Source organism: Apis laboriosa, unplaced genomic scaffold, assembly GCF_014066325.1.
Source record: "Apis laboriosa isolate Shangri-la unplaced genomic scaffold, ASM1406632v1 scaffold5_cov152, whole genome shotgun sequence".
Taxonomy (NCBI): domain Eukaryota; kingdom Metazoa; phylum Arthropoda; class Insecta; order Hymenoptera; family Apidae; genus Apis; species Apis laboriosa.
In genome coordinates, this window is record NW_025223857.1 from 4,956,373 (window position 1) to 4,979,727 (window position 23,355).

Consider the following 23,355-nt stretch of genomic DNA (forward strand, 5'->3'; position numbering starts at 1 on the left):
AAGTGGAAACATAAAGAAGAATCGTCCCAGCGTGATAATCAATGAAAAGGACCTTAAATCGGCGATCTATATATTGCCCGAGTGAAATTGTTTCATTCGATGACTCTTCTTCATACGTTCATACACACAAATAACTATACCGCGTGTGCATATAGGACGAATTCACTTTTGTCGTCATCCGAAATATTTTCGTTATTTTGAACAATATTGACGAAAATAGCTTAGCCTGACGAGTACTGTTTAAAAAAAAAAATGAAACGATCGACAAGGATCCTAGTCTTTCTTTTTCTCTAAAATAGAAAATTTTTTAATCGCTTTAATACTTTTAATCGAGGGATTAATCGTTCGAACGACTATTTCGATCGTATTGGTCAGAGTAACACGAAATATTTTCAAAGTGCTGACAAAGTGCTCCTACCCCGTCGCAAATATGCCGAGATTGATTTGTATGTTTATACCTGTAAATATGTGTATACTATATTGTGTAATATACACGATATTATAGTATATAGTGTATATATATACATATATATATATATATCGAAACGTGTATTATGGCCTTTGTTTCATGCAGAGTTTATATACGTACGTTTTAAGGAAACGAGGAGGGCGCTTTTGTGTTCAGGGGCGCGCAAGTCTCCGACATACACGAACGTGTAAAAAAAAAAAAAAAAAAAAAAAGGATCGTCGTCAAATTTTGCGCCCGTAAAGAGTGTCTCGTGAATGTTTAAATGTTGTGTACTTTACATGTGTACATATGTATTTTGTACGTTCGATGAGCTCGAGAATAATTGGGCGCAAAGTGTGATCGAATCCCCTGCGAGAAGATTTTTGAGGGTGGTTCTCCCCTGTTGTGCGACGTTGATGATAATTCCTTGCGTGTCGAAATTTTTGGATATTGATCGAGTGGAATAATGCAAACGAAAAATATATTTTATATTCGTTGAAGATGATAGAAAGGAGTAAAAATATATATATATATATATTGCATTTCTCTTCTTTATTGAAACCTTTGAACAACATTGAAACTATTCCACGAGTCAAATTTTAAATAATATAACTCGTATTGAAAAATATTCCCCATCTAAATTAAATCTTTGGAAAAGGAACGATGCAAAGAAAATATTTTTAAATTCGAATTGAATATCGATAAAATAAGTTTTCAAAGAAAAAAAAAAAAGGAAAAAAAACGCTTGCGTTATTCCAACCGATCGACGTTTCGAGCCTGTGCTACAGAAAAAAATAAAAATCGCGCTATGTTCAACGCTGCGCACCGTATAACACAATGGAGCGCGTTCTCGTGTACCTCGGAAAATATGAGAATAACCGATTGCATTCGGTTGCGATGTACTGCGCAATATGCACGGGGAGTGCGTAACTGCCGCCTTCATTCCGTGAAATCGTTCGTGCCCGTCAACGCTGACAGTCGTGAAAACGCGTCGTGATTCGAAAAAATGAAAAAAAAAAAACAAAAACAAAAAAAAAGAAGAAAAAAATAAATAAAAGAGGAACAAGAAAAAAAACGCGCACATGAACACCGGAATCTACCCATGAAACATACACACACACATACACACACACACACACATACACACACACACACAAATCGCGCTGTGAAAGAAAAAAAAAAAAGAAAAAGGTCAGGCGTAATCGGAACATAGGCTAAATCGGACTATATCTTTGTACATAAACGTAGTTGAACAGAGACAGAGTTGTTTCCACGTTGACCCTCGTATTACTTTCTTCCTTCCTGTTACGATTAATTAGCGAAACTTTCGATCGATGGGCCGACGGATCGACAATGCACTCGAAGATGGAGGGGAGGGGGAGGGAGGATGGAGAAACAAATTCTCGATCACGGGATTGGAAGGCGTAGGATATTAACGCTTGACACGCGTAAGACAATGTGAAAAAGCGCGGATATCCGCACGAAAATCGCAAAATGATTGCGATCGATCATCTTGTACGGAAAATAAATGAGAGGGGGAGGAGGGAAATAGAAGGGGGAAGGTGGGAAGAGGGGTAAAAGAGAAAGACGATAAATGACGAAGAAAACATAAATCGGAGAAATCGGTTTCTCCGTTCGATTTATACGAGAATTACCACGTTATTAATACATATTGGTCATTTATTATTGTTGTTATTATTACGGATGATTATTATGATTATTACGGATTATTATGATTATTATGATGAATAATAACGGTAGCGTTTAAACGGTTTTAACTCTCAAACACTTTATTAAGATCTTTACCAAATATTAACTAGCGGGCTGTCGCCATCTAATTGTTACATAAAATGACCAACAAATTACTAAGTAACGTAATACCTATTAATCTATATAGGATGATCTAGCGACCACGAGTTAAAGGGAAACAGTCTTTTTTAATGAGCTCTCTATCCATCTATCTAATCTATCTATCTATCTATCTATCTCTTTCTCCCTATTTCTCTATTTCTCTTATACTATTTATATATCGTTGACAGGGGACACAAAAGATGAAGCAATATGAAAATGTGCTAAATACTTTTTGTTTCACGAAAATTGTTCACGATTTTAAAATCATCATTCACTAATGATTATCATACTCATTGTATACTCATGCATACTTGTATTGTATACTCATCGTCACATCATTTGTTGAATTCAAACAAAAAACATTTGTGTCTGATTTGAAAATAATATTTCGGTAATCACTTCGTCATAATTGATAAATGCAGTTTTATTTAGACTAAACGATCTTCAATTCATTGATCGATATTAGGCTCTAATAATCGAAAACTATCGATAGTTGGTATATTGAACGGATGGTGCATTGAAAGAGATTTATACTATCGCTCAATTGTTTACAACGAATCAGTTTTATGAATTTTTAACTTCATATACCTCATCGTTTCTAATCGTTATCATCAAAAATTCATTATTAACATATAATAAAGAAAAATAAAAAAACAGCAAATTAACAAGTAAAATAAAATTAAAAAAGTAAAATTGAACAAATTCAAAATACCTGAAAATTTCTTTCTAAACGTTTCTTTTTATATATATATATTATATATATATATATAATAAAATAATAAATAAAATAATATTAATATTATTAAAAAATTGCATTTACTCAAATTGATTGAACTTTATAACATGATTTATAATATTTTCTTTCCACGTACCACGTTATCGACGTTTTCAAAAAATATCCAAGACAATTTGCTTCCACAATAGCTGCGTCAATGTTTTAATCAACTAGTCGACGAACAGTATTTTTATTCACAATACGATTCGATTGCTTTCACGTAAATCTAATGCGAGTGTCGTTGACGTTGCAATTGTATAAGCTGATTACGTAAGTTCACGAAGACTTTTCTTCGCAGACAGTCTCTGCATGGAATATGGAAAATCGCTGAAACAAAACGAAAAAAATCTCTATAATTTCGCGACGGTTGTTCAAATTCAATTGAATGGAAAACACATAAAACTACTTCATCAAATTTTATTTTCGGAATAATATATGTACTTGAATTTACATTTATTATGTAGAATCGAACGAACTTATTCACGTTCAAAAAAAAATAATTCTATAAAACTAAAAGTATTTTCAAACCTTATTTATTTATTCAAGAGGAAACTTAGTCATTGTAAAAATTAGAAAAAAGTTTAAATTCATATTTTTCATAAAATGAATAAAAATTTTATTTATTCAATAGTGAATTAAATAATAGTAGAGAATAAAAAATAGTAGTGAATTATAATAATAGTAGAGAATAAAAAATATTTTTAAATTTATTTATCATTAATCATTGTAAAGAAATCATAAAATTCTTTTCTGACTAAAAAATTTAGCATGACGAATAAATTTAACATCTACGTACATTTTTCACGAGAAAAATAAAAATTTCTTCACTCAATCTCTTATTCAATCGTTCTTTTCGAATTGGATAACACTCGAAAGAAAAGATACTCGGCATCACTTTTACAATTTCGTGAATGTGAAGTTTTCCAAAATAGAACTCTCAATACGAGACTACATCTTATGTGTGTCCTTTCAATGTAACAGCCCATCGGAAAAGTTCTATATAGATAACGAAAGAGAAGTAACCCACAGGGTGTCGCGTTAGCACTTGTACATTATTGGACGATGGCTGGTGATGAAAAAGCATGTAATGCTTGCTCAACTGCGAAACAAAAAAAAAAAATTGTAAATCTTTGGGTCGTTCATTTCCCAAATGTTCGGTGCGTCCACCGTAATTTAGAGAAGCCGAGAAGAAATCTATATATTTCTTGCTAATTTTCTATCGAAAAACTTGTTCAAAATACCGTTGTTACACGAGATACCGATTGTAAAAAAAAAAAAGAAAAAAAAAAAAAAGAAAAATAAAATAAATAAACGAACAATCGCGACGGGAGAATAAAGTGAGAGCTAGATAGAAAAACTTTTTAGAAAAGAATATAACTTAGCGACGCGATAATTGAAAGGGCCAGCGATTTTGTAGCCAAATATATAATAACGAAATTTATCGAGTGAATGAGAAAAATAAAAAAAAATAAATAAATAAAAATAAAAAAAAAATTTTAAACAGACGATCGCACCGCCTGTATTCCAAAAAACAAAAAAAAACTCTAGGCTTTTGTTTCGAATTTGTTTTTCCACGAGTTCGATTTTCCATTGTGTTTCATAGGATTCTTTGTACCTAGTATTATATGACTGAGTAAATTTTAGAAGCTTCACCATTGGAAAATGGACGATTCACATATAGAATGTAACATCGTGGTGAATGGAACGAGATCGATTGAACGAATAAAAAAAAAATGGTACCTCTGTTGTACTCTGTTACGGCGTGAAACGTGCAATGATGCAGAGTAATTTCTTGAAAAATTTCAAAGAAAAATTGCATCGGTGATACGAAGGGCAAATTGCAAAAGTTTTTTTTTTTTTCTGAAAAATCGAAATATCTGAATTTGATTTAGCAGTATCGAATATTTAAAAAAAATTTTTTATGTTATAACTTTATAACTGAAATATAAAATTAAATAATATTTATCACCATTTTCTATCTAATTATTTTTATATATAGATTATTTTACTTTATTGATTATAAATTTGCGATAATTTCATTTTTTATTTATATAATTCCATTTTTATATTTCATTCCCTTAATCACCGATTCAATTAACGCGGATGATAGCGCTCGTTCTATAGAAGAGATCATAAATGAGGATGGAATTTATAATTTTATCAAATTCGCGAGTTTTATAAAATGTAAAAATGTGAAAATGTGAAAATGGGCGAACGCTATCGTCGCGCGATAAATAAATTTAAAAACAATTCCCACGCAACGAATCTTGAAAGTAGTCAATATCTAATCAATTCCGAAGATATCGTAGCGGTAGATGATTTAAGAAAACAAAAAAAAAACGAAAAAAAAATGGTGAAAAAAAAGAAAAACCAGTGTAAACGAGTAATGCCAATAATGTTGAATAAAGAATGGAAAAAGACAGAAAACATTTATAAAGTGAACGATGTTCAAACGAATGATGAAGAATCTTCCATTAGATTGAATATCATTATGGAGCATCGAGATTGTAATACTAAAAAAAAGAAAAAAAATGAATAGAACAAACTGGTGTTGTTATTCCGAAACATACGAGTAACGATTAAAACGATGCGAGGTGTATATATATATACGTATTATTATATAATTAAATATAGCGATGAGAAGACAAAGAAACAAATAAAAAAATGTAGCACATATTTTTAAAGAGGAAAAATTAAAAAAAAAAGAAAAGAAACGAATACCGTGTTTAACGAAACGAGTCATGTTTGAATCGAGCGGACTTATGCATGAGGTGCTAATCACGGCGCTAATAAGTTAAAGAAAGAGAAAGAATAAACCTTATTAATCATAGGCGAATTATTTAATATCAAGCGAAGCACCAGTCGATAAAACTTTAATCGTAGCGTGTATTTTCGAGGAACGCTGCTAAGGAAGAAAAAAAAAAACGATCTTCGATCCTTTACGAAGGGATAGAAGTATAATGACTAATAATGTTTATGAACCAATGCATTTTCATGCCGAAAAACAAATAAAATTTGCAAGTCGAATCTTATTGTTTTTTACTTCGATACATCCTGTACCTTTCCTGAAGAAAAATAAAAAAGGTTAAAACTAATTTATATAATATTTCATTATATATATTTGGATCAATAAATAATTTACCAAAATAAATGTCGGTGTACTACTATATGCAGTATTTTGGGGATGATTCAATACATATTTAATATGTTAATGTTATATATTTATTCTTAATCTTGAGATAAAAATGCAGCATTCTTATCTATTATTATTTTTTGATCATTCATAACAATATATACAATACACATTCAGAATTCAAATATCCACAGGATTCGAACATTAGCAATATTTTGCGCGTGTATAAGTGATTCACTTACATATTTTCATTCCTATAGATTATACTATAAGAAATCATCTAAAATCAGGAAGAGCCAGTCTGAGAATAAAAATATATATCTCCTTTTATCAAAGAATTACTACGAATATACACAATTACGAGTACATAATTACGGATTCATACAGATTTCATACAGATTTTGTACAAAGCGTTAATAAATACGCTTCATTTACGTAAAAGTATTAAAGAAATAAAATGGAAGATCTAGATCTTATCTTCGGTTCTTATCAATCGGAAGTTATATTCTCCAAATGAGAAGCTTGTGATAATTCTTTGTTTGCAATATTTTGCTCCATTGCACATATCGATTTATCGGCATCCGTTTTATTGCTAGTGATATCCGCATTTTTTGACCAGGAGCAACTTCTTCTACCGGGAGATTTAGGCATAGACCATGTACTACTACGAGATCTTCTCTTAGGAGATCCACTGCGAGATTTAGCTCTTGTAACCTTTACCTTTGATACTGATCTTTCGCGCCTACGTCTATAGCGATGTTTGCTATTGTTCCAAGAATTAGAACGACTTCTTGAACGAGTTCTTTTCTTTGATCTTGATCGTCGTGATCGAGATCTCATTCTTGTTACAGATTTCGATCTTGATTTTGATCTTCCTCGTCGTTTTTTCGAACGTGATCTACTTTTGCTTCTACTTCGTCTTCTACTTCGAGATCTCGATCTAGTTTTTAATTTCGATCTTGATCGTGATTTCGATCTCGATTTGTCCCGTGATTTAGATCTTGATTTCGAACGAGACCTTGATCTTGTGGATTTCGATCGTGATTTTGATCTAGATCTCGATCTTGATCTTGATCTTGACCTACTACGACTTCGTGACCGTGAACTTCTATAATCGAAAGCACGATAATCCTGACCTACTAAATGAGCAAAGTACTTGTAATACTGCTCGTTATACAAATGAGGGTTAAACGTATGTAATGTACGATGATTTGCAGCATTACGCCATGAAAATCCTCTACCTCTTCCTCGTAAGAAACGACCACTCCTAGGCATACCTCTTGGCAAACTAGGGTAAATCATAGGTAAAGTAGCATCGTAATACCATGGTTGTGGAAAACGTGGATAAAGCGGTGGATAAGAAAGGGGTTCTAGAGGTGCAGGTGCTGAAAGAGATAAAATAATATAAATATATTTAATGATTCGTATAAATTTTTTCAACTTATACTCACCTGTTGATGATGATGGATATGTAATATTTTGTTTTAAAACACTTTTTAATTTTTTTGTTTGCTCCTCACCTGATTCTTCACTTTGACTTACAGAATTTTCAGAATTTTTTCCCTTTTTTCGTTTCTTCTATAAAAAAGAAAAAAAAAGAAAATGAAACTGTTCAATATAAATAAATAAATAAATAAAAATTAGAAAAGAATATAATAAATAGATACTTTTTTCTTCTTTTCTTTTTTAGATTTTTTCTTCTTTAATTTTTTAATTTTCTTATCTTTTTTTCCATCTTTTGAATCTTCTTCTGAACTTAATATTTCGATTGTACCATCTACTTTATTATTCTTTTTCTCTTCCTTTTTTGTATCTATGTTTGTTACTTCATCTATATTAATTTCATTATTCTCCACTTTTATCTTAATACAAAAAATGAATTTTAGTCAAGTTTATTATTATAAAAAAATGATAAAACTTTCGTTAATATTTACCTTTATTCTATCAAATAATTCATCTAAAAGACGAATGCTTTCGAGCTGTCTTTGTGCTTTTATTAATTTTTGTCCTTCTCTGGCAATTTTCATAGATACTTTATCTTCTTCCTTCTTTCGAAATATAGTTATAGCTTTACGCTTTCGTTTCTCTTCTCGTTTTTTTCGTCTATTTTCTTTAGCTATTGCTTCAGCCTCTTCTTTTTTCCTAATAAAAATGATACCAAATATGTCAAACTATTATATATATTTGAAATTATATTTATGATGATAAATATTATTGCTAATTACTTTAGTTCTTCACGACGTTTCTCTTCAGCTTCTTCTTTCCTACGTAGTCGTTCTGCTGCTAATGTATCCTGTGCTATTAGGCGTTTTCTTTCAAATTCTCTATGTGCTACAGTACTATCACTCATATGTTTTGTTTTATCAAACGTAATCTGCATAATATAATTAAAATTTTTTAATTTAATATTAAAACAATAAATTATAAATTAAAATTCTTATCGAAATCGTACCTTAATAGCGGCCGTAAATGCTTTATCTCCTTCTTTTTTGAGAAGTTTCATGCCACGCAATGCATCCATAGCCCTAACAAAATCCATATATTCAACATATTGAATGTAAGCATCAAAAAATATGCCATCTTCATAACTAAATTTATTTATATTTGTGCCCAGACGCATTCTAGATCTATAGGGATCAGCAGCAGGTACATCTATTCTTCTGAGTATTCCCCATTTTCTAAATATTTTGTTAATCAAGGATTCACTAGGCATTGTTGCTCCATCCTCAATGAACCATTTAACAGGCAAACCTGTTACATGTATAGTATCTGGCCTTTCTCCAGGTTTTAATTCATTCATATGTTTAGCATCTCTGAAATATGAATCCCAGCTATGCCTTGTAGGAAAATCATCCTTTGCTTCTGCTGCACGGACTTTTAACACATTGGGAAATCCAGATAAATTTAAACGTTGAGAGTCTAATCTTGCAAGTACACGCTGCAGTCTGCATCTGTCTTGCAAGTCTCCTTCCAATCTGATAAATTCCAATGTACTCTTGGCTACCTTCAGAGATGCAAACTCGTCTGGTAGTATAAAGGCACGTATCTTCTCCATTACTTCCCATGTTGATATTGTTTTTCCTGTTTATATCGCAGTTAATTTTCTGTAAAAACCTACTATGCTAAAAATATTGTGTATAATTATAGATTTGCGCACAATTTAAAACAATAATGATGTTTCCTGTCACAGAAATCAATATTATTAATAAATGCATTTGCCATTAACCTAAAAGAATCATGAGGTTAAAATATGCAAATGTGATTTCGAAAAATAATTCATATATAAAAAAAAAATTATAAATATGAAGTATATATAGATGAAAGATTTTGACGAAAATTCAGTCAAGAATTATAAACAAATTTAGATGCAAATGTAAATATAACTTTTATATTAAATAAAAATGCAAATGAAAATAGAATATGTATCATTTTTAACCATTTTACCTGGAACTTTCAGTTGAGGAAGATTAACAGAAACATTTATCTTTGCAACTGGCTTTAAGTAAAGTGCTCGTGGTGTATATAGAGGTACGATGTCACTAAGATCCCTACAGCTTCGAAATAGGTTAACAACCTCACTACTGGAATTTTCACCTACCTTCTTACCATCACTCATCATTAATCTAATGTACTTTCGTTATAGTAGAAGAAGAAATATAAAATTGTGTGATACAAAGAAAAGTTACAATTGTTAAATATCTATCTTACGACAAAGTAAACCCAGTAAGATGAAAACCATTCAGTAGAGAGGTTGTATATCCATTCGAAATGACTAAAAATCTTTCTCAGATCTGAAAGATTCCCCTTCTTCACTTCACCGTTTAATATCGTTTCATTTATCGCGATTCAAATCACTTTTGCCGAATAACTTTTCGTTTACCGATTAAATTTCATTCACGAGAACGGTTTTAATCCATCGTTTAGGTTCTGTCAAGCTCAACCGATTGAACACTGTAAATATAAAGAGAAGTACAAAATACACACAAAGCGTCATGATAGTACATTGAGTCCAAAATCGTTATGTATTGCATGTACGTAGAGAACGCCATCTATGGAATTTTGGTTAATCATCAAACGAAATTTATTTATTATTATCATTAATTTTTCGTTTCAAAAAATTAAATTATTTAGAAATTTGCAGAATTAAAATAAAGTAATTTAATTAAAATATATTGTAAAAAATAACATTCATTTAACATTCCATAATATTTTCGTCTGTGGTCACGCATCTAGCTAGAGAAGGAAAGAAAATAATGGAATAAAGATAGAGATAAATTAAAAATTGTGAAATCAACGCCATCTCGTGAGTGCTGCAAATGAAACAAATATAGACAAGAAGAGCAAATAATAAGAGAAAGATAGAAACAGATAAGGAATTAACTTTCACCGCCATCTCTCGAATATTAGAAATATCATAATAATATTTTAAAATAAACTTATTCAAGAGATGGCGCTAATAGTCAAATCTTATCTTTATCTTGTAAGCAAATATACTTTGAAAAAATAGGTCTAGTATTTAAGAGATGGCGATGAAAGTCAATTCTTATTCTGTCCTTTTTTAATTATGTACTTTTCTTTCTTTATAAGTTTCATTTGCGGCACTCTGAAGATGGCGTTGATTTCAATATTTTTACTCTTTCTCTATCCTTTTCTCTTTATCTATACTTTATGAAATTTATGCAGAAGAAACGGCATCGATATCTAATTATGTTTATTTTCTTTTTCTTTTCTTTCTTTGTCTTCTTTATCTATCTTGTATTGATCAAAATATTTTTACACAGATATTCTTATTTTCATTGTAATAAAAAATACACGTATAATTTTTAATTCATAAATAATTCATTTGATACATGATCCATCTATTATTTGTAACAATCAAATGTCTATGAATACAATACATATAATGCACAATATATAATGCACAATAATATTTATGAAAGAATATATTAAAGAAATTATTTTTCAATTTTTATTTCTTCATTTTTTTATGTTTGAATTAAATATAATTCCAACATTTCTTTTATTTTTCGCGCAATCGGTATTTCAGAATATAGGATACAAAGTTTCATAAGATGATAGATCTATTTTGTATTTCATCCATGGTTTTATTAGCTACATCGAGCGCCATTTGTTTGGACGCTTAATTTTTGGCCAATTGCATTGTGAAAGTGCCGCGAATAGTTATATATCATATAGAGAAAAGTAACGCGCTTTTTATTCGCAGAAATATGCGGATGTGGTTATGCAAAAAGAATAAATCGTAATAGAAAAATAGCAGGACCACAATGCGTGAAAAATTGTACACGCCAAATTATTATCATAATCCGATTAATTCTTTACAATTTATGTAAAATTCGCGTTATTTTACAGTCGAAAAATTTAGAGGATTGATTATTAATTTACGAAGAAAGCAAAAACAAAAAGAAGCACAATGTCTTTGAGCGCGAGTGCAGAAAATTTATCATCGGAAGGGCAAGTAAGTGAACCATATTAAATGCTATGCTTTTCTATGCATGACTCATACTATTCTATCATTACAATTATTGTACGATTAATTTATTTTTATTTATTTTACTTTTTATTATTTATCGATATATAATTTTATAAAGATTTTTATAAACAGTTAACATATATTGAGAAAAAAGAAAATATTAGACATACAATGAATGTTTTTTATTATATGTACTTATTAATTGTAATTAATGCATTAATTAATCATTTTTAAGATTTTTTATTTATTTTAATTTATTATTCATTTGAAATTATTAATAAATTTAAATTATTAGTATAAACTTTGTCTATAATCAATTTATTATAGTTGCATGTTCAGCCACTCCCATAATCATTCCATATTCTTTTCACATTTTTTTTTAAAAGAAAGCATATTGTAATTATATATTAAACATTTTATAATTCTGTTTTTCTTGTTGAATTGAAATATAATTCTAATATATTTTTATTATTTATTCATAATTTCATTACATAATAAATAATTATTTTAAATGAAATTTCTTATATTTGACAGAATAATGAAAGGTGGAACATGTGCCTTGAATTGGCGCTTGAGGGTGAGCGTCTGTGTAAGGCTGGAGATTGCAAATCTGGAGTTGCATTTTTTCAAGCTGCAATTCAAGCAGGCACAGATGACTTAAGAATCTTAAGTGCAATTTACAGCCAATTAGGAAATGCTTATTTTTATCTTGGAGATTATGTGAAAGCAATGCAATATCATAAATTAGATTTGACACTTGCACGTAATATGGGAGATAAGTTAGGGGAAGCTAAATCCAGTGGAAATTTGGGCAATACTTTAAAAGTTATGGGAAAATTTGATGAAGCTATGATTTGTTGCAAAAGACACTTGGAAATTTCAAGAGAAATTGGAGATAAGGTGTGTCTCATAGAATCATTTCTTATAAATTTACACAATGTTGTTTAAATATTAAACAAAAAATTTCTTTTATAGCTTAGTGAAGGAAGAGCTTTATACAATTTAGGAAATGTTTATCATGCCAAAGGTAAGCAAGCTGGTAGAGTAGGTCATCAAGATCCCGGGGAATTTTCTGAAGATGTTAGACAATGCTTACAACAAGCGGTACACTATTATGAGTAAGAAAATATAAATATAAATATTGTTAAAGATAAAGAGAAAATATAAAATATATATATTGATATAAATCATATGAATGCCTTTTATAGAGAAAATTTAGAATTAATGAAAGAATTAGAAGATTCTGCTGCTCAAGGTAGAGCCTGTGGAAATTTAGGGAATACATTTTATCTTCTTGGTGATTTTCAACAAGCAATTTATTATCATAATGAAAGATTAAAAATTGCTAGAGAATTTGGTGATAAAGCTGCTGAAAGAAGAGCAAATAGTAATTTAGGAAATTCTCATATATTTCTTGGCGAATTTGAGAAAGCTGCACAACATTATAAGTATGTATTTATATTAAATGTATTTATATTCTTTTTTTCGTCAATATTTAAAAAAATATATATTATAACATATATTATTATATATTATAGGAGAACCCTAGTCCTTGCACAAGAATTAGGAGATAGAGAAGTAGAAGCACAAGCATGTTATTCTTTAGGAAATACATATACTTTACTCAGAGATTATCCAACTGCAATAGAATATCATTTATGGCATCTTGAAATAGCACAACAGCTTAAAGATCGAGTAGGTGAAGGTCGTGCCTGCTGGTCTTTAGGCAATGCATATGCAGCAATGGGTAACCATGAGAAAGCATTACACTATGCTAATTTACATTTAAATATCTCCAAAGAATTGGAAGATCCGATGGGACAAGCTACTGCACAAATGAATGTTGATGATTTGCAAAAAATTTTGGGCTTGGAAAAAGGACAACAAGAGAATAATAAAGAAAATATTGCACAAAAATTATTGACCAATACAGGATCAAATATTAATATATCATCACCATGTAGATACAGACTTAGACGACAAAGTATGGATAATTTAGATCTCATTAAGGTAATTTAATTATTTAATATAATTTTGTGCCTTCCATATCTTGAATTTTCAATTATTTATGAAATTATAAATCCTTCACGAAAATCATTTATTTAGCTTACACCAGATGCAAAATTAAAAGAGCAAGCTGAATCTCAAATAGATAAAAGTAATAACGCGACACCGCAAATTACTCAAAAAGAAGAAGATAATTTCTTTGATCTTCTTTCTCGTTTTCAATCTGGTAGAATGGATGATCAACGCTGTGCATTAAACATAAATCGCAATCAGAAGTTTAAAACTATAACACCTGAAGACGATAAGTATGTAATTTTACAAAAAAGTACTTTTTTTTTTTTAATAATAACATATATTAAAATAAATTATTTTTATTTTTAGAGATGGAGAAGATTTATTAGAGCTCATTGCTGGCATGCAGAGTAAAAGAATGGATGAACAACGAGTGACATTGCCTTATTTACCTGGCCTAAATAGTAATCAAGATTCTGATGATTCCTTTATCGAAATGCTAGTTAAATGCCAAGTATGTATTATTATATTATTATGTATTATTAAGCATGTATCTATTTTTTGCTTTAATTTTATTTTATTACACATTAAATAAATTGCACATGTATAGGGTTCACGTTTAGAGGACCAGCGAAGTCCTTTACCAGCAGCATCAACGGTGCACGATGCTGAAGAGGAACACAACCAAAGATCTAACGGGACTACTCAAGCAGGATCGACAGTTCCTGAGGAAGATCTTTTTGCTTTAATACAAAGACTTCAGGCCGGACGAATGGAAGATCAAAGAGCTTCTGGTCCTGGCAAGACTTGTTAAAGCATTAATATGTAATTGAGAAAAATTTTATGATAATTAACTTGCTTGAAATTCTACAACTCGTTCCACACAATTTCTCTTTGTCTTTTTCTGTGACAAGGTTCAGTGCTTAATTTGTGCATTCCACTCACAGCCTATGAAATCATTATATGATTCAGACTTTAGAAAACTGCAAGGTACTATTATACCGTCCACTGACATTTGTTCTCCATCTTATATTTATAACAATATAACAATATTGCATTGTTGCAAGCATAACATACTTTACATATTTTATTAAACTTAAAAATTTTCTCTCTTTTAACTAATAATCCATGACATGGTGCCAAAATCTGTACATACAAACGTATGTTATTCGTGCAATCAATCAGAAAGTATTGCACGATATTAAAGATAGAAAATAATTTTATATTCTTAAAGTAGAAAATTATTTGTTTTATAGTGGAAATTAGAAAATGATTAAATAATTCAAGACAAAAAACAATTTATGACATTGTAAACACTGCCAGGTTGAGGATATGAGTCATACAAATATATTTCAGAAGAAAATGTTACATTATAAACACGGAAGATTTATCAATCCTGGCATTATATATATATATATATTTTTTTTAATAAGTTCGATAATATATAATCTATTTATTTGCTGATTATTTCCGTGAATTGTGAAGGTAGATAAGTAATGAGTTGGTGCCAAACATAATTGATTTGTTGAGATCTAAATATAGAATGTAAAAAACGAAAGAAGAAATTGTTAGTCCTTGTTGTTTGTCTATTTTTCTGCATTTATATTTTCTCTATTATATGTTGATAGACATACGTGAATTGTAACATGTATAATAATTTTAAATCAACGTTACCCTTTATCTTACGATATAATTACGATATCAGTTTCCGTCGTTCATGTATATTTTACATATTCCAAATAGACGGAGTGTAAATTAATGTATCTGTGGATATAGACTGGATCAATCATGATCATCCTTAATTTCAATAGTACCTAACTAAAAATTCTATATTGATATTATTCCAAAGGGCTAAAATTCTCAAAGGATCTTAATTATATATATATATGAGAGAATTCGATTTATAGGAATTCTCAAACTTAATAATTTGATACAATACGCTGTATCATATGATCTCCGTGTGTTCTACAAATCTTGAAAAGATAAGTAGTTGGATAACATGTTCAAAAGTGGAACGTATTCAACATTCCATTACATAATCCATTGTATTTATAATCGTTAAAATATCTTACCGATAAATAATTTAAATTAATGCAAATCTTATACATTGTTTATCTCTGGATACGATGAGAAGACGCTTTGGTAAAGAATTTTTAAATGACAAAAATAAGAAAAAATGAAACAATGCCTTAGTAAATTTATGCAATTCTATCGACCTACATATATGCATATATATACGTGTATGTGCATTTCGAGGCTAAAACGTTTCACGCCTACATATTATACTTATGTACTAAAATCTAAAACTAATTGTAATATTGACTATAAAATTAAACCGAGCCTGTCAAATGACTATAAAGCCATATTTGAGTATTGTTAGTAGGAAGATATTATTGATATCTTGGAAAAAGAAAAAACGAGGAATTAATTGTAATTCGTGTATGTACGAATCGTAGTATTATTTTTCTTGTTGTTAAGAAAATTGTGTAACTATGTAAATCTAAAATGAAAAGTTTGTTAAAAAAAAAAAAAAAAAAAANAAAAAAAAAAAAAAAAAAAAAGAAAGAAAAAAAAAGATAAATAATACTTCGTTCTAATGGCTTAAATGTACAAGCTCATCTAGTTAATCATTGAAAAGGATCGAAATAAATATTGATTCATTATTCAGTTTTATATAACTAAAGATAATACTATTTTTTTGTAAACGTTAAATTTGTACCACATTCTATATCTTTAATATGTATTTAGTTTCATAAGGTTCGCGATAGCGTCGTAGCGAACTAGATACTAATGAGATAATATAGTTTCTTTAAACTGTAATATTTTTTATGGAGTCTGTTTACCGTAGATTCGCAACTCGTCTTCATATAGCTAATGTATAATACAGAGATTCAATAAATATATATATATATATATATATACTTTTTCCAGAAATTCTAATATTTAATTATTTCCCATGAACATTTTTATCTTTTTTTCACGTAAGAACGATCGTCTTTTACTGAAGAATTTTCAAATATGTCTGAGATGTCCAGAAAAGTTTCAGAAAACGTATTCGACGTCCCACCTACGGATGATTCTACGTTATGGTCAGAATGGAACGACGTAGTATTAAATAAGGAAAATTGGGCGTTTCCAAAAAGTAATTAATATAGGAAACTTTTTTCCTTCATATGACTCCATCCTTCATATAATTTCTTCTAGATGGACCGGATGGTTTGTTTCTCGACACACAAGTCGTGCAATTACCTTTAACTTTGACGTGTCATGAATGGATCAGAGCGAAGAATTTAGACAATTTGACTGTACGTTCAACGTTAAAAATTAATTTTACATTATAAATTTATATTATAAATACAATTCTACAATGTGAAGGTGTAACTTGAATTTAGGAACCATTGACAGTAGTTGTCAACAATTTAAAGTACTCAGACTTCATCATTAACAACAGACACTTATTGCACAGCCAGGTAATCTAAATAATCTGAAATTGTAACTCTTTCGAAAATTAGAAAAAAAATATTCCATTTTTTGTCGCAAAAAGAACAAAATTATCGAAAAAAAAAAAAAATGGGATATACATTGAGAATAAATCAAAGTACGATTCATGATCGTTGAAAAATCGGGGTGACAAATTGATCCATTCGCAATAGAATGGATCAAGAAATTTCAATTATATTGAAATTGAACTCGATTCAATTAAGGAACGACTTTCAGTTCATGCGATGGTTTATTTCCGCGCTAATAAATCTCCAGTACTGCGGCAGAAATGGATTGGAAATAAGTGGCGAGAGCAACAATTTCATTTGGATTGGGCGGAACCAACCTTGGCAGGGTTGGATGAATGTGTATTCGATGAACAAAGCTGGAAAGGGGGTACAACATCGCCCTGTCATAAATCCAAATGGTACGTTCTGTTTTATTAATCATGCCCCTCTCTTTTTTTCTATTTCTTTCCTTTTCTTCATTGGATTAAATCAAATTATTCGTGTTATTTCGATCCTTTCGAGAAGCGTATTCTTTATTTGTTCGAAGAAAGAAAATCTCTCTCTTTCTCTCTCTCTCTCTCTCTCTCTCTCTCTCTCTCTCTCTCTCTCTCTCTCTCTCTCTCTCTTTCTCTATTTTTATTACGTTTATAATGATTATATGAATAAATTGTCTGTTTTTTTTATTCTATCCAAGGCAAATACATCGTAAGATTGTATTTTCTGGGAGCTTGGCGGCGAATAGTGGTGGATGATATGATACCAGTGAATAAAGAAAAATTGCCACTTTTACCCCGTACTAATAATAATTTCGAATTATGGCCCATGATTCTTTCGAAGGCTTTATTAAAACTTAGCTCCCTCACTTCGAATAGCTGTGAAATCATAGATTTCCATCCCGTTGCGTGTTTAACCGGTAAAGAAAGAAATCTGAATTTAATGTTAAGATGTGTAATTTATTCCATTTCTTTGTTTTTTCTTTCTTCGAACGTAGGATGGGTTTGTTTGAAATTCAAGATGCATTATCAATCGCCGCAAGACAAGTGGGATTTCTTGAGAAAATACGCGGATCATTTCGAATGGGAGAAAGAAGACGAGCAAGAAAGTCAGGGTTAGTCACGTGTTTTTTGTCGAGTTTATCGTCCCCATGATCTGTTTATAGTGTTTATAGTCTTCGCAAACAGAGGTGAGATCCAAGAGGATTAAAGAAGTGAAAAAATCTAAGGAAACGATGAGAACGAGGAAGTCCAAGGATACCGATCGTACGGGGAAGACCGACGACACGAGAAAATCGAAGCTCGACGATCCAAAGATTAAAGCGTTGATTAAACCACAACCAGTTTCCCTGTTTCTAGATTTAAGAGATATAAAAAACGAAAATGTCCCGGAATTGTCACCGTGTTGGAGCCACTTCATTTACGTAGATCAGTCGCGTGATATTCCCCTAGACCCTAAAGACGTAGGTTGAACAATCAATTGAATCTAATCTTAAGTAAAATATAAACGTTAAGGTTAATTGAAAACGCAGGTGAAGCCTCCTCTAGCAAAATGGAAGTTTTATCGATGGTTAAAATGGGCGATCAGCGAGAATATAATCAATCCAATCGAATATTTCGTACCGATCCGATCGTTGAAAGTTGTCAGCCCTTTGAAGAAATGCGAGGAGAGTGTGATCAATAAATACAATAAGATGATGAAGAACGTTGTTGACAAGGATATGTTCAGAGCGATGGAAGAAAATAAAATTAATGAAAGATCAAAGAATCCCCAGAAAGACGAGACGTTAGACGATATCTGTTTCTGGGCGGACTTCAACAAAATAGAACCCTACATAAAAGAAGTTGATTTCTTCTATAAATTAGATTATTTTCAATACACTATGAAATTGTCGGATCGTTTTGCAATGAAACCGAGCGATGAGAAATCCGAGACGAAGAAAGACAGTAAGAAGGAGAGCAAAAAGAGTTCTCCGTCCAGACAAACCAAAGATCCCGAATTCATCGACACGTATCTATGGCCCCAAAAAATGTTAAAATCCAGGAACGATCCATTGTACATTTTCACCGATTCCGTGGAGGAAAAATTCTTCTTGATCAACTTCTCGACGTTTCAAGTTACAGGGGAAATCGTGAAAAACGAGAGGGACGAAGGGACAAATCCTAGAACTCTGTTGAAAGCGCACAAGGGTTATCTGGCCGTGGAAAAGAATCATTGGTTTCGAAAATTGGAGAAACCCGACTACTTGATTTTCATTCTAACTGCTGGGACGAAAGCGACTATACTCGAAATAAATCCCGGAAGACATATCTTGCAAATCTATTGTCATTCAGACTCGAATTGTTACGTGAGCATTTCCTCGGACACGATTTTCCACGTGGGTGATAGAAGAAAGATGTATCAATTGATGTGCACGGAGTCCGAAATGGTCGATAGGATGGCGAAGCACATAAGCAACTCCATAAGTAATGCCTTTCAATCGTTTGGCACCGAAAGATATTCGAAAGCGTTGAAGCTTTATTACGGTAGCTACTTACCGTTCTCTCTGGAGAAAAAGAAAAGAAAAAAAATATTTTTTCAAAAGGTGCACGAATACTTTATCAAAGAACTGATAAACTCTATTACAAAGATTATAGCCGAGAACGAGTTACCGAACACGTTGAGAGCATTGAGAGTATTTTTTCTGAATCATAAGATCGGTATGCAATGCTACGACGAGATCTCGGTAATTTTGAGGACTTTAAGATATAGGAGCATACACGGAGAAGATCCACCTTTAGAGTCCAGATTTAATTTTGTTTCTCGAAAGGATGAAGCTGCTAGCATTATTCAATCATTTTTCAAGATGATTATTCTGAAAAAGTATCTGAAGATGCATAAGCCTCAACACGAAAAGCACAATGAGATTTCGCAAAATTTACTTAAGATCACGGAATTGTTTAATTACAACAAACAAGAATCATTGGCTAATAGTATATTGAGAAATATTGTCAGGTATCATGATAAATTCTACGATATTTTCTATTGCTCTAAAGATTTTGAGTACATCTTGCAATCGGTAGAGTTCAAAGGGACGTTGACCAATCTGAAGCCAAATCAATGGTTTCCTATTATAAGAATTATAATAAATCCTCGAGTCGGTGAGGTGGTTCTCGCCAATATAAATCTATTCATTAATCTACCGAGATACGATGTGCGCGTGTTCGACAACCTGTTGGACAAAGAGATATTAAAAGTAGTGAATAACGTGGTGCCAACTCGTTACGAGCACACGAAACTTGGTTACACCCTTTTCTGTTATGGATGGACCGATAGCGATACAAATCAGACGAAAGAGTTACCCTGGACTTTAAATATAATCACCATGAAAGGACAGCCCGAGTTTCAATTTTTGATCAATGAAACCAGCTATACCATGATCACACCTCCCACCTTGATCATAGAAGAGTTGTGCAACACTTATATCCCCAATTCGAGAAATTTCATTTCAAAATGGACTATTCGAGTGATGCAGTCTAGTATAATGTCGTTCAGATTACGAGTATCGTACAGTAATGCGAAAATAAGGCTGAGAGTAAAGGACGAGCATGGCAATTTGATATCGAGAAATAGAGGTTTCGCAGTAGTCATCTTGCCAGTCGTGTATTTGAAGTTTAAGAAAAGATTTGATTTCGATGAGAAGATGCGCGAATATAAGGAGGAAATCGATATCAAAAAAAATGATAAGTATAACGTGGTACCTTACACGACTTATTATTTGGAAGGATCGGTTCTCGGTAAAACCTGGCCACTTACGAGGGCAGAATGGAGTATCGTGTCGGAATTTAAAGTGAAACCAAGTGGATCTATAGTTAGAACGAAATTACCATCTAATAATGTGATAAGAAAGAATGACACATCGAGATCAAAGAAAAGTATCAAGCAATCCAACGAAAATGTTCAAACTCTCGAGTCTCCTTATTGGATTCTTCAAGTGATCACGGATTCTGGAAGTAAAATAGAGGTATACATTTCTCGTTTTTTTTTCTTTTTTTTTTTTACATAAATAAAATTGCAAAGATAACAATATAAAATACCAATGATACCAATTTTACGTTCGACAGATATTCGAAGACAGGACGAAGGAGTTGGAAATAGCCGAGATGAAGGAAACCTGGGCACAAGACAATCCCGACAGTTTGGAACGTGGGAGAGAAATCCGTAAAGCTTTCATAAAGAAACACGCGGTCAAACAGCCGATAGAATGTTTGGAAAAGAAAGTTTCGAATCAGTCTGAAAAATCGTTGATAAAAAAAGACAACGAGCGATCCTTGATGGACGCGCCAGATATATCGCATTGTATGGAGGAGAGGACTTTGAGTCCGCCTCCTTCGCTTCGTAGACTTCCACCCTTGGATCTGTCGGTATACGAGGTCAAAGAGGATGAAGAGATATTGAAGACCGAATCGAAAGAAGAAATGCTGAGTGTGCTGCGCAAATTGGATGTTACGTGCGCTCAACAGGATTACGAGCAATTTCTCGAAGAATTGGAGAATTTAAACAAATTGCAGAAATTGGAGCACGATATACTGTATCGGATCAAATACATGGAAGCATTTCGCGAGAGGAAAGCTTTAATGGAGAATTTATACGAGGTTCGAAAAAATTACATTGCCATGAAATCTCTGGCACCGAGCGTTAAGTCTACTAAAAAGAGTCCTATAAGCTCTAAAAAAAGCAAGAAAAATAAAAAAACTTAGGCTAATTAAAATTTAAGAAATAGAATAATTTAGCGATAAGAAAATTAATTCGATTATAAATGTCGGATAAAATGGCCGTTTACAACAAACAGTAATAATAATCAAACAAAAATTTCTATCTATAATATTTGTCACTTTCTAAACTATAAATTGGATAGAGAAACATTTATCTATCGCCATTTAATTCAGTGGATATACGCGCTTAAATCACACGCTTAATTCCACTATATTACCGGTATCCCAGTAATCCCCTCTCTTTACGAATAATTTAAGAAGCCAGTATCACCCCTCGATTAATCTATTATACAACTGTGGATACATACTTGTCAGAGATAGTGTACATAACTTTACCTTGCACCATTAAAAAAAAAAAAACTGGAGAAATATCTACCATCTCCAATATGCATTACCATCTACATATTCACGACTCCAATTCGTAAAAAAGTATCTCTAATTACCGCTTGAACCTTGTCCTTACTAATCGTTGGAACCGCGGCCAACATGCATAATCCGGTGCAACGACATTCCTCGCTCGGATTCCACAATCCTCGCCAAGTCCTCCTCGATCAAAATATACGATCCATTATCATACGTTCTAAAAGATAGCGATCGATGATTCAGGATCCACTTAAACGGACACGATTTTTCATCGCCAATTATCTAGAACGCATATTCCCAAATACGTTATGCATTAAATTTAAACTACTATTATAATTAATAAATAATTAGATCTACGTTACTCGTTCATACTCGAATAAAGATTAATAATTAATAGTTTCAAAACCATGACCATGTATGCATTTTTAATAATTATAAAAAAAAAAAAAGAAATCTAATAAACTTCGTCGCAAGAAAATTTTCTTCAATTCCTTCTCTACAAAAGTTTCTTCTTCGTCATCGAATACTTTCCTCAACGAATTCTGGAAAGGATATTTTGTATGCAACGAGATTCAAAAATTATTATTCAAAAAGAAAGAAAAAAATATACAAATTCATATAAATTGACGCGATAAAACCAGGGCACACCGATTAAAAACAAAAATCGCCGATCCAGACTCGGTCAGGGACAGGAGAGTTCATCGATACACAAATCGCGGTTATCGCGAGGAACTCAAACAGAAGTCGATGTTTGCATACTGGTAGGCTGCGGTGCATCACGGAGGAGGAGAGGACCGTCGGCGGGGCACCTTTTAATGACGCGGTTCCCCGCTCGGCTGTGGAAAAGAAAAGTACGCTGATCCGTTCCGACCATTTTTCATCCGGGACCAGTCCCCGTCGTCTAGCAAGATTATTACAAAACTGCTTGGGGAAGAGGTCTAGGTTAAGCGCAAGAACAGGTACAGCGCAGCCGAGAAGCGTATAGAGTTGTGTCGGGATTTTATCCAACGTGTGGTTAATGTGCGCTTCTTCCTTCTTG

General features: G+C 31.7%; 3 protein-coding genes across 9 annotated transcripts in view; 2 read left to right on the forward strand and 1 right to left on the reverse strand.

Annotated features, from left to right (window-relative positions):
- Positions 1–6,263: 6,263 nt before the first annotated feature.
- Positions 6,264–23,355, reverse strand: part of LOC122717855 (A-kinase anchor protein 17A-like) — a 68,714-nt gene continuing 51,622 nt past the window's right edge. The window contains exons 1-7 of one of the 7 annotated variants that reach the window (XM_043942304.1): positions 9,652–10,177; positions 8,660–9,288; positions 8,433–8,581; positions 8,142–8,349; positions 7,875–8,069; positions 7,659–7,785; positions 6,266–7,592 (exon numbers count right to left, since the gene is read on the reverse strand). In XM_043942304.1, the coding sequence (XP_043798239.1) occupies positions 6,697–7,592; positions 7,659–7,785; positions 7,875–8,069; positions 8,142–8,349; positions 8,433–8,581; positions 8,660–9,288; positions 9,652–9,826 (2,379 nt within the window). In that variant the 5' untranslated portion in view covers positions 9,827–10,177 and the 3' untranslated portion in view covers positions 6,266–6,696. Of the gene's footprint in view, positions 7,786–7,874; positions 8,070–8,141; positions 8,350–8,432; positions 8,582–8,659; positions 9,389–9,651; positions 10,178–23,355 lie in introns of those variants that run through there. The other 6 variants (XM_043942306.1, XM_043942307.1, XM_043942305.1 and 3 more) reach the window with 6 other exon arrangements.
- On the forward strand, positions 11,337–16,651 carry LOC122717856 (G-protein-signaling modulator 2). Its single transcript, XM_043942310.1, has 8 exons — positions 11,337–11,683; positions 12,233–12,598; positions 12,674–12,816; positions 12,907–13,146; positions 13,237–13,708; positions 13,805–14,010; positions 14,087–14,231; positions 14,328–16,651. Exons 1-8 carry the CDS (start codon positions 11,639–11,641, stop codon positions 14,529–14,531), a joined length of 1,821 nt encoding a protein of 606 aa, XP_043798245.1. The 5' UTR covers positions 11,337–11,638; the 3' UTR covers positions 14,532–16,651.
- On the forward strand, positions 16,736–21,938 carry LOC122718288 (androglobin-like). Its single transcript, XM_043943186.1, has 9 exons — positions 16,736–16,859; positions 16,922–17,022; positions 17,110–17,187; positions 17,474–17,624; positions 17,900–18,118; positions 18,197–18,313; positions 18,387–18,661; positions 18,731–21,202; positions 21,303–21,938. The coding sequence occupies exons 1-9, from the start codon at positions 16,736–16,738 to the stop codon at positions 21,936–21,938; spliced, it is 4,173 nt and encodes a 1,390-aa protein (XP_043799121.1).

What these genes read in the sequence shown, in the direction of transcription:
- LOC122717856 (XM_043942310.1), top strand. Translation starts at nt 11,639, where the DNA reads ATGTCTTTGAGCGCGAGTGCAGAAAATTTATCATCGGAAGGGCAA. An exon ending in ATTTATCATCGGAAGGGCAA is followed by an intron (nt 11,684 to 12,232) that starts GTAAGTGAACCA and finishes TATATTTGACAG; the next exon opens with AATAATGAAAGGTGGAACAT. An exon ending in CAAGCGGTACACTATTATGA is followed by an intron (nt 12,817 to 12,906) that starts GTAAGAAAATAT and finishes TGCCTTTTATAG; the next exon opens with AGAAAATTTAGAATTAATGA.
- LOC122718288 (XM_043943186.1), top strand. Translation starts at nt 16,736, where the DNA reads ATGTCTGAGATGTCCAGAAAAGTTTCAGAAAACGTATTCGACGTCCCA. An exon ending in TCCCGTTGCGTGTTTAACCG is followed by an intron (nt 18,119 to 18,196) that starts GTAAAGAAAGAA and finishes CTTCGAACGTAG; the next exon opens with GATGGGTTTGTTTGAAATTC. An exon ending in AGACGAGCAAGAAAGTCAGG is followed by an intron (nt 18,314 to 18,386) that starts GTTAGTCACGTG and finishes CTTCGCAAACAG; the next exon opens with AGGTGAGATCCAAGAGGATT.